Source organism: Carcharodon carcharias, chromosome 14, assembly GCF_017639515.1.
Source record: "Carcharodon carcharias isolate sCarCar2 chromosome 14, sCarCar2.pri, whole genome shotgun sequence".
NCBI classification, from domain to species: Eukaryota; Metazoa; Chordata; class Chondrichthyes; order Lamniformes; family Lamnidae; genus Carcharodon; species Carcharodon carcharias.
This window is the reverse complement of record NC_054480.1, coordinates 73,695,580-73,710,471: the sequence shown is the minus strand read 5'-3', so window position 1 is coordinate 73,710,471 and position 14,892 is coordinate 73,695,580. Positions and strand designations below refer to the sequence as shown.

General features: G+C 40.4%; 1 protein-coding gene across 5 annotated transcripts in view; it reads left to right on the top strand.

Moving 5' to 3' along the window:
* ppp4r1l (protein phosphatase 4, regulatory subunit 1-like) overlaps positions 1–14,892 on the top strand; it is an 83,336-nt gene that overhangs the window by 30,781 nt on the left and 37,663 nt on the right. For 4 of the 5 annotated variants that reach the window (XM_041203966.1, XM_041203968.1, XM_041203970.1 and 1 more), the window contains 6 exons: positions 1,567–1,674; positions 2,085–2,150; positions 2,842–3,000; positions 3,561–3,694; positions 8,001–8,575; positions 12,331–12,590. In XM_041203966.1, the coding sequence (XP_041059900.1) occupies positions 1,567–1,674; positions 2,085–2,150; positions 2,842–3,000; positions 3,561–3,694; positions 8,001–8,575; positions 12,331–12,590 (1,302 nt within the window). The remainder of the gene's footprint in view (positions 1–1,566; positions 1,675–2,084; positions 2,151–2,841; positions 3,001–3,560; positions 3,695–8,000; positions 8,576–12,330; positions 12,591–14,892) is intronic. The other variant, XM_041203967.1, reaches the window with a different exon arrangement.

Here is a 14,892-nt window from a genome sequence, read left to right as displayed (position 1 = left end):
TTCAGAACAGATCTAGCAACTCAAAACTGGGCGTCCATGAGGTTCTGTAGACCATCAGCAACAGCAGGATTGTATTCCATCGCAATCTGTAACGTAATTGCCTGGCATGTTGCTCATTCTATCATTACCATCAAACCAAGAGACCAACCCTGGTTCAATGTAACATGTAGCAGCATAGCATACCAGGAGTGCCACTAGGCATACCTAAAAATGAACAATCAACCTGGCAGCAAGTAGCTGTGTGCTGTAGACAGATTAAAGCAATCCAACCAATGGAGGAGATCAAAGCTCTGCTGCCCTGCCGTGTACACTCATGAATGGTGGCGGGCAATTTAACAACTTGCTGGAAGAGGGGGCTCCATGAACATCCTCTTCCACCATCTTCAGTTGCTTCTTCAATGACTTTTCCTCCATCATAAGGCCAGAAGTGGGGATGTTTGTTGGTGATTGCACAGTGTTCAGTACCATTTGCAACTCTTCAGACATTGAAGCAGTCCATGTCCAAATGCAGCAAGACCTGGATAACATCCAGGCTTATGCTGATAAGCGGCAAGTAACATTTGTGCCACAGAAATGCCAGTCAATCTCCAAGAGAAAAACTATAATCATCTCCCCTTGATATTCAACATCATTACCATCAATGAATTCCCCACTGACAACATCCTGGGGTTTACCATTGACCCCAAACTGAACTGGACCTTCCACATAGGTATTCTGCTACAGGAGCTGATTAGAGGCTGGGAATTCTGCAGCGAATAACTTTACCTGCAAGCCCCCCAAAGCCTGTCCACCGTCTACAAGGCACAAGTCAGGAGTGTGATGACATACTCTCCATTCACCTGGATGAATGCAGCTCCAACAATAATCAAGAAGCTTGACACCATCCAGGACAAAGTAGCCTTCTTGATTGGCACCCCATCCACCATTATAAACATTCAATTCCTCCATCTCCGGTAGACAGTGGACAGTGGCAGCAGTGTGTACCATTTACAAGGTGCACTGCAGCGTCTTCCTGGTCAAGTAAATGAAACTCTTGAAAATTAATTTGCTTGGGTAGTATTGATGGTAAATATAAAATGATATGTTTTTGTTTTACAAATACCAGTTAGAGGTAAGTATAGGTAAACTTACAGAACAGATCACTGGATATTTGGGATTTGAAAGCAAAATACTGCAGTTGCTGGAAATGTGAAATAGAAACAGAAAATGCTGGAAATACATGTCATAACAGGTAGCATTTGTGGAGAGAGAAAAACAGATTTAACTTTTCAGTTCTATTAAAGATCATCAACCTGAAACGTTAACCCTTGTTTCTCTTCACACGTGCTGCCTTACTTGCTTGAGTATTTCCAGCGTTTTCTTTTTTGTTATTCTTAACTGGCGTTTGAGTTGTGGCTCTTTAAAGACTCACTGTTATATTTGGCATTATGAATTTGAGGATACCCTATTTATGCATCCAGAATTATTTACTGCCTGTTTTTTTCAGTGTGTATGTGTTCACTACTGGTTTTGTGCTGTGGTTCTTTATGTTCATACTTGTTTTGATAACCCTTTCTCTTACTTTAGATAATTTGTAAAATGGCCTCCATCTTGACTGGTGAAATAACTGAGCGTCTGCTCCTGTTTCGATTCTGTGAGCTGTGCAGTGATGGCAAGCTGTTCCATGTTCGTAAGGTAAATGGAATTATAATATCTCTATTTCCCTCCACAGATGGACTAAGTGGCACACTAGTTTGGCATGGTCTTAATCTGTTGTTCGGTTTAACCAGTGACCTGAAAAAACACTTTATTGTGTTTTGGAGATATAAATTGGAAATTTAGTGAAGGCTTGTCAATATTTGAGAAAAGAAAAGACAAGTTAACACATTTTGGGAAGGGAATGCTTTGACCTGAACTCAGAACAGTGAATGCTGTAAATCAGTCACTGCATGAGTTCATACAAGGCCTCTAGTGATATTTTGGGAAGACAAACTCCACTAAATGTGGCATTGAATCTATTAAATACATTGTATTTGTGTACACTATCCATTTTTGAATTCTTAGCTTGATGTGGCAATATAATCCTTTTTTCTACCTCCTTTAAGGTGTGTGCAACGAATTTTGGAGATATCTGTAATACAGTTGGCCAGGAAGCAACTGAGAAGTACCTGGTACGTGAATGACTTCTTCCATTTTTCACACTGGCACCAGTGTGTGAATCACTACTTCCATTCCTCTCACTTTTACCAGTCAACACAAGCAAGCACAACATTTATCCAGGCTGGGCTTATGTAGTATCATTTTGGTTCATTAGCACTATAGCACTCTTGCATGTGAGTAAGAATTATGGGTTTGAGCCCAATTCCAGGGTTTAAGCATGTTATGAGGCTGATACTTCATTGTGCCACTGAAGTATTAACAGATGCCACCCCTCAGCCCAGTACATCTCTACGACTAGATCAATATTCAGCTCATTATTCAAATGTGACACCTTGCTGTGCACAACAGTTGCCAAACAAGTAGCTGCACCTCAGAATAATACATTGTATCGGATGCATGTTGGAACTTCCCTGCCAAACTCGATAAGACTCTAAATTTGTGGCCTTTGAGCTCTTAAAGCCCCAGCCCTATGGAAGAGATGTTTGCTTGTGTATTGAATGGAGATAATTCATCATTTGGTTACCTTTTGAAGTTTAGAATTGTTGACTGGTTCAGCTGTTAATAGTTTTCTGCTTTTAGTCCTTTTCGCCCACAAAATATCTCAACGTTCCAGCTCTGTTGAGAATATCGGCTAGCAGTTTCTAAGCTGCCTCTGTTCCCTAATCTTTTAAGTGTCTCTCACAAAATTGTACTTGATTTCAGATCCCCAGGTTCTTCCAGCTGTGCTCAGACAATGTCTGGGGCATTCGGAAAGCGTGCGCAGAATGCTTCATGGCGGTTTCCTGCTCAGTTTCTCCTGAGGTCCGCAGGACTAAACTCTCCCCACTTTTCATTAATCTCATCAGTGACCCTTCTAGATGGGTAAGGACCACAGCGGGCAAACAAATATATATGGTTTTAGAGAGCAGTGCTGAGAAAGAGATTTTAAAAGGTAGCTTGCTGCAGCTCTTGAGAACTAGTGAGCCTTTGTGTTCTGATATAACGTAAATCGCATGTTTGCTTTATAAGCTGCATATAACCTGCTATTGCCATATCATGCATCCAGTTTGAAGGAGATCAATGGGCGATTTTGGGTTCTTGTACAAGCAGTTACAATTTACTAATTGGGTTGAGTCCATGTGCTTTTTAGTGGTGCCAATTTGGAAGAAGATCCTTATCCTGTATGTGTTTATTCCTTCACTAAACTTGAACTCTGGGAGAGCCTCACGTGGTCGTAGATCGGTTAAGTGAGCCTGCAAAGAATTTTTACATAGTCCATTTTGGCCCTGCAACAAAACTGATTTAGCTGGGTTTGCGGTTCCGAGATATGCGTAACACTTGACGCGTAACATACGCATGTAATTGTAAACTTCAGCTTCTAAATCTGAAGACTGCACTAACAAAATGATATCCGTTTACTGAAACTTTGTTGACCCTGCCAGGTCCGCCAAGCTGCGTTCCAGTCTCTAGGTCCATTTATCTCCACTTTTGCCAACCCATCTAGTGCTGGCCTGTATATCAAGGAGGATGGTACACTGAGCATTAGACAGCTGGACAATAGCTGTGCAGATGTCAGGTATGCATGCAGATCAGACAGTACTTAAATTGTGGCTTTAGGTGGGTAGATTGCTCATGCTTGCTTGCTGCTTCTGCAGAAAGCTGTACTCTGAATAACCATTTCCCATGTGGAAGAGGACAAATCAATTTCACTCCAACAAAATTATTTTTGATTAAGCTTTTATTTTCCCCAAGGTCAATATAATCACCCTTTTGGAAAATCCTCACTATATAAACCTCAAGCCATTTTCTTTCATCAAGACAGGTATACAATAATTCAATGAAATCAAAAATGCTGTTTGAATAGAAAGAAATTGTCTTTAGAGAAGACATTGTTGTAATTTGTATCACTGATTTCTCCTTTCCCTTTCCCACTGCGAGGACTCAGCCCCCAAGGTACATGAGAATGGCCTTTGTTTTCTATTTGTGGTGCTGCTTCCTCAAAGTAATGTGGTAGATCATATGCGTTATGTAGAAAGACAGCAGGCAGGAGTTTGTGTTCTACTCTTACGTTGTGCAGCACACTGGATTACTAATTGTAATGTACCTGTGTCTCCGGCTCAAACTTGTTAAACAAACTGGATATTCAGGATTGTGTTCTTGGGCCTTCTGTTAATACAGCTCATATTAAAGTAGCACCTTTTTAAAAGTCATGCAATCACAACAGAATGTTACTGATATGTCAGCAGCTCACTGATAGATTGCTCTGAATGCTCTCTGGAAAAGGTACTGCCCCGTTCTACCATCACCCAATTTCATGTCTGATCCTAATGAAGGGGCAGATTCTTTCTTTGGTTCGGGCCAGATTGACAGTCAATTTACATGTTTCCACAAAACTTTGGTATGAAAATTGCACATTCATGTTTGATCAGCCATTCCAGCATCTAAGCCATTTGAGCTTCTGTGGTTGAAGTGCAGCTCTCTGAATGCTTTGTTTAGCATTGAGAAATATGGATATAAAAAATGTGACTAGCCAAAGTAAATCAGGAAACCTTCTTTCCAATATGATCCAACTAACCCAACATATCCAATTGCGCATAAATTAATTGATTTAAGGGTGAATGCACCAGAATATAGAGCAGGGGAGAGCTGCACACTCGTGCCTCTTCAAGAACAAGCCAGGCAGCAACCTGATAAAGGAGCAAAACAGGAGTGACACTGTTTGTTACCACACTAGTTATTGATCTTCAACTGGCAGGTGCTAAATGGCTTAAATTTGGTTTAAGAGGGTGAGAGGGTATTGTTGTTTGTAAAGGGGGTGAGGGAATGAGTAAAAGGAGGAACAAGAGGCTGAGAGAGGGGTGGGGGAATTGAATGAGAAACCTGGGAGAACGAATTTGAGAGGCAGCTGAAAGCCGAGTCCAGATTTTTGAATGAATAAGTTGTAAATGAGTGTTAAATATCACCAAGGCACAATGTACTTGTTACAATGAGAATACTAGTCAGCATATATTAGTGTACCACATTATTCCAGTGTTCATTTGGACCTTTGGGCAATTTTCCAATTCTCCTTTTTAGCTTAACAGGAATGAATGTTTTATAAAATTCAATAAAATGCACCTCCCTGATCACTTTATAACTGAAAATATTAGTTTCAATGAATATTTAGAATTAAGGTCACTGTTCCTGGTAAAGTGGATGATGGAATGTTAATGTTCACATTGGATAGCAGATTTTCCCCCTTTGAGGTATAATTTTGTTTAATACTTGCAGCCACTCCGTTTTTCCCATCTCTTCATCACCCCACACCAAGTTTTTCCCATCTCTTCATCAACCCCCCCCCATAATATATTAGAACAAAAGGATTTGATTCTGCACGTCAGCCTATGCAAGAGCAATTTAGCTAGTTCCATTCCCTGCCCTTTTCCTGTATCCTTGCAAGTTTTCCCTTCAAGTACTTATCCCAATTACCTTTTGAAACCCATGGTGGAATCTGTCTCTACCACCCTTTCAGGCAGTGCATTCAAGATGGTAAGCCTGTCACTTAAAATCTGTGTCCTCTTGTTCAAACTCTTCTGTAAATGGAAACAGTCCCTCTCTGTCGACTCTACCTAGTCCTCCACCCCCTCCGCCGTCATGATTTTGAACATATCTATCAAATCTCCTCTCAACTATCTCTTCATCAAGGAGAATAACACTAACTTCTCCAGTCTATCCACATAATTGAAGTTCCTCATCCCTGGAACCATTCTTGTAAATCTTTTCTGCACACTCTGTAAACCATTTGTATCCTTCTGAATGTGCGCCACTCAGAATTGGATGTAATACTCCAGGTGAGGCCGAACCAGTGTCTTGCTCCTTCACTCTTTGCCACACAATCCCGTATGTCTTTCTAACCTCTTTCTCAAACAGCCCTACCATCTTCAAAGACTTATGCACATAACCACTACCCCAGCTCAACCCCGGTTTTTGTTGTGCCTGTCCCTCTACTTAGAGTTTTGTCCTATAATGTATCATTTTGCACATCTGAGTTAGCTAAACATCATATGCCTTTAACAAAACCACACTGCTTTCATTAATTAATCCACAGTTGTCTAAGCGACTATTAATTTTGTCCAGGAATTTCGATTCTAAAAGCTTTGCTACTACTGAAGTTTAACTGACTGGCCTGTAGTTGCTTGGTTTGTCCTTAAAGGTATTGTTTGAATAAAGCTAGAAGCTCCGCCATGCCCTCTGCCCCATGCATATATCTCCTCTTAATTTTGTAATCAGCCCCACCCAGCCTCCAGCTTCGCTTTCTGCCTCCCCTCACTCCTCGCTTTCCGCTCCCCCACCCCCGTAAAATGATTTTTTTTTCTCTCTCTCGCTTGCCCCTAAACTTCTGTTGAGTTAGGTGTTTTTACATAATAAAATTTAAAACTAAATAATAGAAATTTGAACAAATCAGAAAAGGCTTGAAGTGCAGAGCAAATCTTTCAGCATCTGAAAAGGGAAGTGACAGGTTAACGAAATGGGAGGGAATTCTGAGAGAGGCTCTTGGCTCAGTCTTGACTGTCATGCTTTCAGATGATGACTTAATTTGTAGCCCAGCACTTTCTGTTTAACTGTCTGATCTCTCAGTAATTTGGCCATGAGTAGCAGGTAAAATTCCTAACAAACTTTTTAAATTAAATCTCTCAGAATCATAAAGGTGGACCCGAAGTCTTCAGCATTTTTTGTGGTTTTTCATTTTTTTGTCTGTCTGAGTATTATGAGCATGTTCAGTTGGGATGACGTTCATAATCTGCTCAATGTTTTAGGTAACATATCAATTGTCTATATTGGTTGCAAAGGGAGATTACCACTGGTGATGCAGTTACCAGCATGCAGCTAAACATTTAGGTTGTGCAGTGTAGAAGCAAAAATAATTTGGTTTATTCTAACCAGCTTCACCCTTTTTTGGATCCTGCGCTTGCGAATGAAAAGGATTTCTGGGTCTTTTGTGTTTCTAAGTCAGATCAGAATAGAGAATTTCAGACCGAGAGCAACAGATTTTGATCCATCTGTGTTTATTTTACTAACATGTTATTTTTGTTACTATATACTAATTTTTGAGAATGGTTTCTGCTGTCTTAGCGGCATTTTTCTTTGGCTAGCTGATCCTATATTTCCAAAGTTAGGACAAAGGCTTCCAGTAGCATTCTGGTTATTTGTTTGTTTGTGTGGAGTTGGCAGAAATATGTGACCATTTTCAAGGAATCTCCCACGCTAGTTTGAAAAGTAATAGGCTAGGTGGGGGGTATGGTGTTGGGAGAAGAAAGGAGAAACTGTTTGCCCGTTTGCCTTTTTTTCTGCTGTATAATATAGAGTGATGGGGCACTTAAAGAAGGACTACCTTCCATACAAACACCTAAATCAAAATAAGAGTAAAAATAATTATTCAACCCCTGAATCACCAATATTCTCTTCACTGCAGCTGTTTCTGTTAAAATTCATTTATCACCAGCGAACTCACTCACTGAAAACAAGAGGTTTGATCTGTTTTAATTTGGGGAAACCTTTGTTCCTTTTTATCCAGCCCCATGTCTTTTCTCATGCATGGAGCTTGCTGCATCTTGAGGCTGTACATGGAACATGATCTATCTGTGTCAGCAATTATATCTGGTAGCCATGACTCTGATAAGAAGCACTGTCTGTGGTGCTAGTTACACCGTGTTTGTTCTCTCTGGATAGTGCCATAAAGTTTGCTTTTGACATTCTACCTATCCCGGCAAAAAAGGCATTGTACCACTGGTAGAAATTGCTGTATAATGTGGAGCTACTAATAGTTATGAGCTAGATTGTTGGTGTATGTGTGTTTTTGTGCTTTCATTCGTTTATGTGTACCACATATCTTTTCATTTCAGCAGTCCTGCCAGAGATTCGTCTGAAATTCAGAACCTAGGCACTTTACAGAATCCCACTTCATTGAGGAAAGTGGAATCGAGCTGCGGGGAAAGCTTGCCTCAGCAGGGTGAGACATCTGAAACTGACGGGAACTCTCAGTCAAGCTTGAACTGTGGCAGCCATGAGGGTCAGGTGAAGATATCACTGTCCCAACCTTCAGATAGTACTGACCCTGCTTCCATATCAAGTAACCAGGCAGCTATGGACCATGCAGAAGTAAAAAGCAAATGCACCTCTACAGATGATTGTTTAGATGTAGCAATTACAAAAGAAACTGAGAGGATTTGTGCCACTTCCCCTCCAGTAAATTTGGAGCTCTCTGGAGATTTATTTAACTCATTTGTTTATTGGCGACAGCCTTTGCCTGACATCAATTTTGACTTGGAGCTACTACAGTTGGTGGTCAAAGAGGAACAGCGAGATCAGACAGTCAGTTCCAGTTTGGGGTCACTAACCGAAGGCTTCACGAGGAGCAATGAACTGGAGAAGGTTCTGGAAAGCTTGCAGGCTCACTTGGATGATCCTGATGTCCAAGGTATGATTGTCATAAAGGCTCCAGTAATTTGTTCTCAACGTAGTATGTCACAGGCCAGGTTAACAGCTTTAGTTAAAACTGCGAGAACACTTCACTGGCGTGAAAAATGTGTAGCACTTTTTTTAAGGTGAACAAAAGAACATGTTCGGCTTTGAACTGTGTTTTTACAAACCGTTCGTGTCATATCCAACCAAAGTCTGTCCTGGTTTAAAACTGACTGACTGTGAAGGTTGAGACAAGGAATAAGCTGCTGGGATCAAATTCCTTCATGGTCTTTTCAATTTGTATTATTTTTGAATAAGATAAGATTTGGGCTGATTTGTGAATGTGCCACAAGTTACAAAACCTCAATCCGAGGTAACTTATCCCCACGAAATCCTTGTACATCAGTTCTGGCATTATACATATAAATTATTCTCTCTAGCCATGTTTTTCATAATGGTGTCACTTGCAGATTTTGCTCAAATAGAACTTAAGAGAAACAACACGGACACAATCTACACTGATAATGGAAGAGGGATCTCTTAAATGGCTCACCAATTGGAACCTCACTTTAATACAAAATACATACTATCACATGCTTAACAATGTTCCCCAGAATAAAGGACACTATAACAACATGCTGCAAAGAACAGGCAACTCTTTACACCGTGCCATTAATTTGAGTACTTTCTCCTATCCTCCTCCTCCCCCTTTGCCTATTTTAACAGTGCCATCCATTTGTAATTTTTTCCTTTCAAGTTGTGCTGCTTGCCTTCTGCTAAGTGGTTTCTATGGTGGTGTTCCTGCATCCTGTACTTAAAGCAATCTGTACCTATTTTGGTACTTCTACTTAGTGCACTGCTTCAGATAACTTGTCTTCTGCTCCCCTCCTCATCCTGCCTCCAATTAACCCACAAATACTTTTCTTCCTCCTTCCTTACCTGTTGATGCTGACTTGTTTAGTAGACTTCCAATACCTTGTCCAAGTGGCCGGTCTAACAGTATAGGCTGCTGGATTATGAGGGGCATCTCCGTCACAGATGATCCTTATTCCAATATTCATTAGCATGCCGTTTCCACTGGGGATGAGGGTCACTGAATTGCAATTGGGACAGGAATTACTGTCTGACTGTTTTTTGTTTTTTCTCACTCCCCAGCAAAAGGGCACTGAGACTAACTGTGGTGCTGCACCTGAGATCAGTAAGTTTGGCACAGTTAAGGAAATGCATGTGCTACCACACTGAATTTCAATGGCTGCGCAAGCACTGAATTCTCAAACATGTTTGCTGAGAGTTCTGCTGGAGCTCGTCATGCGTTACCAGCTGTTATTTGCCTTGCTTTGCTTCAAATGGAGATCTGGTGCTTTTTCACCTGCTTAACCACTGTTATAATGAGGTACAAAAATTTACATACCTGCATAGTGACAGAAACTGCTTTCTTTATTTTTATTCTGTTCGTCCACACCGGTTAATTTTGCCAGTCTCCCTCTATTCCTGTCAACTGAATTTTTCAAGAAGTTTTACCAGCCAAACCCCATACAGATTCGGTTCACATGAAATGTAACTTTGACCTATTAACATGTCTAATTGAAGTTTAGTAAGGCCTTGCTTTTTTCAAGTGATTTCCTCCAGCAATATTGGATGAACATGGGTTGGGGTTTTGTGAAATGTTCTCGTTTGCTGATCAGTTCTTTTAAAATCAAAGCGGGTGTGTGTCCTGTATGTGCAAGTGAGCGCCACATGTGCGTGCGGGCATGTCATTTGCAGTAAATCTGTACTGTGCTGAATTTTCATTTTGAAGAACTGAAATGAGCACCAAAATAATGTAATGGCAGGGAAATCCTTGTACTCATTCTTTCTAATTTGTTCCCATTTTATTTTGTAATTGCTTTCTCAGGATTTTATACTTTAGATGTTCTTTCTGTGTCTGGTAACCTTTCTGAGAGGCTTTTTAGTATTTTCTTGATGACGTTTATCTATTTGGGGTAGGGCTTCCAACTTAGTCCTCAACTCTTCAGGTAAATTTCTGAGGAAACCACCCACTGATTCAACCTATGATTCAAAGTCTCATACAAAGCAGTAAGTTAGTGCTGGCGCTCTTACTGTGTTAGGAAGTCGACCCAAACCTGGCCATATGTGACATGACTATAATCCTTCCTGGACACGATGGGCCAAAGAGCAACTTTCCATGCTGTAAAACTCTATGACTCTATGCTTTACATAGCTGTTTGTAACATGCCACTTTGCTTAACAGTTTTCAATTTAAACCAGATTATTTGACTAGAGAGAATAGCTGATGTAATGAAGCTTGGTGTGAGATTACATGACTCACTACACTTCCTATAACCTCCTATAACCAGGCCAACTCTGGAGACTTTAGAATTGGCCTCCAACAATAGGTGAGGACAGGTAAGCACTTGCCTCCATGCTAAAGTAAAAAGGGTATCATTAGGTTTGCAGCATCCACTTTTTAATGGACATAGAGGTCTCCCTTTCAGCATTGTCCACTCCATTTTAAAACCTGTGGGTGTTCTTTAGCCATGTTTTTCTGCCCCTTGGAAGACAAGAAAATTTGGGCCATTCAGTCCCTCAAGTCTGTTAATGACATTTAATTAAATATGACTGATCTATATCTGTTCTCCATTTATCCCTTACCTAAAAAAGCCTTTTAATCTCAGTTTTGACACTTTCAATTGACCTATGCTCAATGTTTTTTTGGACGAGAGATTGGATTTCCACTGCCCTTTGTGTGAAATGCTTCCTGACATCACTCTTGAATAGCCTTGCCTTATTGCCAAGTATTTGCTGCAGGGAAGCCAAAAAGAGCCAGGGGAGCAGTAAGCATTCCTGTCTTACCATCCATGTCCAGCTGTGCTTAGTTATAAAACTTTGGGCTCAAGCCCAACTCTAGAATTTGAACACCCAATTCAGCCTGACACTCCATCAGTACTGAGGGAATTCTGCAATATTGGAGGTGCAGTCCTCAGATAAAATGTTAAATAAAGCTTGCTATTACATGGGTGTTAAACTCTACCATGGCACTATTCACTGGCCTTGGTTCCCTAGCCAACATTCCTCCCTTAACGAACACTACTGAAAATACATTAATTGGCACTTTGTTTCATTGCTTGTTGTGGAATCTTGTGTCTTTGCCTCTATAATACAACTGCAACCTATGATAATTTAACTTGTCTTAAGATTTTTTATGTCGTGTTTCCAAATTTTTTTTTTTGCTTTGTTATTATAACATAGCAGCAGGCCACAGTCTATTCCATGATTTATTCTTGATAGGAACTTCCTTCCACTCTACTTACTTCATCCCACCCTATTACTATTTCCTTGCTCCACAAGTGGAACATGAGGTACAGCTCAAATTGTGACTGTGGGCATCCCAGTCAGACCATTTCCTATATATTGAACTTTTGCCCTGAGACACCCATTCCTGGTGGCATCACATTCACACCACGTCAGCTGAAGCCATTGAATGGATTGTTAACCATGACATTGAGCTATAAGTGCTTCACCAGCCATGAAAAATAAAATTATATCTTCTATTCTTTTCTCTTTCATGTACATGTCTGGCTTTCCCATAAATGTTGTTCTTCTACTTGCACCATTGTCTATTCTCCATAGTAATATTGTAACCTGGTTGTGAGACAAAGCTGTCCTTCACAGCACAGAGTGCACATCCACCGGTGAGGAATCTTTGTGAGAAGGTTTGATGAAGTCTGTAGCTGATTGTCTCTAATGACTTTGTTTGATTTCCTCTTACAGCACAAGTGCAGGTGATTACTGCTGCACTTCGAGCTGCCCGACTCGATTCTGTAGCCGAAGAAGAACCATCATCTGATGCTGAAAATACAGAAATCCAGGCACAGCCTTTGCCATCCAGCCCAGAGCTTCCTGTATCCCCACATTCTGGATGCATTAACACTGACACGTCGCTGGGCTTGGACTCAGCAGCTGAGATTGCAGCAGCAACAACTGGGCACTCAATTCAATGTTTGGAGTCTAATGAAAATGAACAGAATATGGTACGTTAATATCATTAGTAAATATCTTCTGATATTAAAAATTTTGTGCATCAAATAAGCCGTCAATTTTTTAAAAACTTGTGTCTGCTGCATCTATATAATTTCACTTGAACTGTTCCCAATGGAAGCATCTTTGAAAGATAATCTGGTTTCCTGTCTTATCTTCCCAGATGTCAGTGGAAGACCAGTAGGCTTTCATTGCTGATCTGCAGTTCATTGACCTGAGGGATCAGCTTACCCACTGCCAACTCTGAAATAGCAGACCCAACCTTTATGCTGCACATGGATTGCCAACTCTCTAGGTTTACATACAAACATAAAATTGGGAACAAGAGTAGGTAATTTGACCCCTTGAGTCTGCTCTGCCATTCAATAAGATCATGGCTAATCTGATTTTGCCATGGATGGCAAAATCTTCTAATGTTACACCCTTGTTTAGAGAAGGGTGTAAAGATAAATTGAGCATCTACAGACCAGTCAGTTTAACCTCCAATGGTGAGAAAGATTTTAGAAAAAATAAACCGGAACAAAATTTAACAGTCACTTGGACAAGTGTGGATTAATTAAGGAAAGGCAGCACTGATTTGTTGAAGGCAAATCAGGTTTAACTAACTTGATTAAGTTTTCGATAAGGTAGCAGAGAGTTTGAATGAGCGAACAGCGTGTAATTCTTTCGAGTACAAACACATTTCCATCTGTTTCAGATGAAGTTACATTGTTTCGTAGTTTGCCATTGTGACATTTGAACTCTTGATCTTAGGGTTACAAACCCAGTACCATAACCACTTGGCTATTTAGGCCAAGCTGCAAACAGTGTGTATATGGACTTTCAAAAGGAGTTTAGTAAAGTACTACATAATAGACTTGTCCACGAAGTTGAAGTCCGAAGAGGAAGGTACATTGTGAGGTTCTCCACGGGGTTGATGCTAGGGTCACTGCTTTTCTTGATCTGTGTTGATGATTTAGTTTTGGAGGTTCAGGGCACAATTTAAAATTTTGATGATGCAAAACTTGCAAATATTAAATTGTAAGGAAGATATAGTGATAGACTTTGAGAATACATAGGCTAATAAAATGGGCAGATAGGCGGCAGACTAAATTTAATGCAGAGGAGTGTGGAGTGTAAGAATAAAAAGCAACAATGTAAGGGAAAGGATACTATTCTAAAAGGAATACAAGAACAAAGAGACTTGGATTTATAAGTGCACAAATTGTTGAGCTTGGCAGGGCAGATTGAGAAAGTGGTTAAGTAGGTATACAGGATTCTTGACTTTATCAGTTGGGGCATAGAGTACAAAGGCAAGGAAGTTATGATGAGCCTTTTATAAAACACAGATTCAGCCTCAACTGGAGTATTTTTTCCCATTCTGAGCACTGCACTTTAGAGAGGAGGTGAAGGGTTTAGAGAGGATGCAGGAAAGATTTATGAGAATTATGAGAGACTTTAGTCACGTGGATAGGTTGAAGAAACTGGGGCTGCTTTTGGAGAAGAAGAAGTTGAGAGGAGAATTGATAGATCTACTCAAAATCATGAGGGGTTAGATTGGAAGAAACTGTTCCCATTTGTTCTTTTGCCAATGACCTTAAATCTGTGCCCTCTGTTTCTTAACCCTTATGTTTTAAGGGTTTAAAGGTCATTTAAGGTTTAAGATTTAAGGTCATTGGCAAAAGAACAAATGGCAACATGAGGGAAATCTTTTTTTTAATATAGCAAGTGGTTAGGTTACAGAAATGCATTGCCTGAGAGTGGTGAAGGCAGGTTTAATTATGGTTTTCGAAAGGTAATTGGATAAAAACCTGAAGGGAAACATTTGCACAACTATGGGGAAAGGGCCAGATAGTGAGACTAGCTCATTTGGTCTTACAGAGAGTTGGCACTGATTCAACAGGTCAAATGGCCTTCTCCTCTGTTGTAACCATTCTATGATTCTATAAGTTCCAGGAATACATCCATCCAGAATTGGCAAACTTGTGCTGCGTGCACACTGCTGTTTTAATATTTGATCTCGGGCAAAACCCCTTTATGAACCCTCCTCTCAATTGAGAACAGAATAGACAAGTAGACCCTGGCCTTGGTAAGACAGAACTGAATGCCTTGCTAATCCTGTGTCCCAGACCTGTCAGTCTGAGTTTGGTGGTACCTCTTGTTAGCTTCCCATCCTCTAGGACATCTAATAGGGTTGACTGCAATCTCCCCCTTTCTTTCACTCTAATCATTTGCCCACTTGCCACTGAAACTATCAATGAGGCACAATAGCAATTAACATGTCTGGCACAGAATATAAAATCTCCAGTGAGTAAT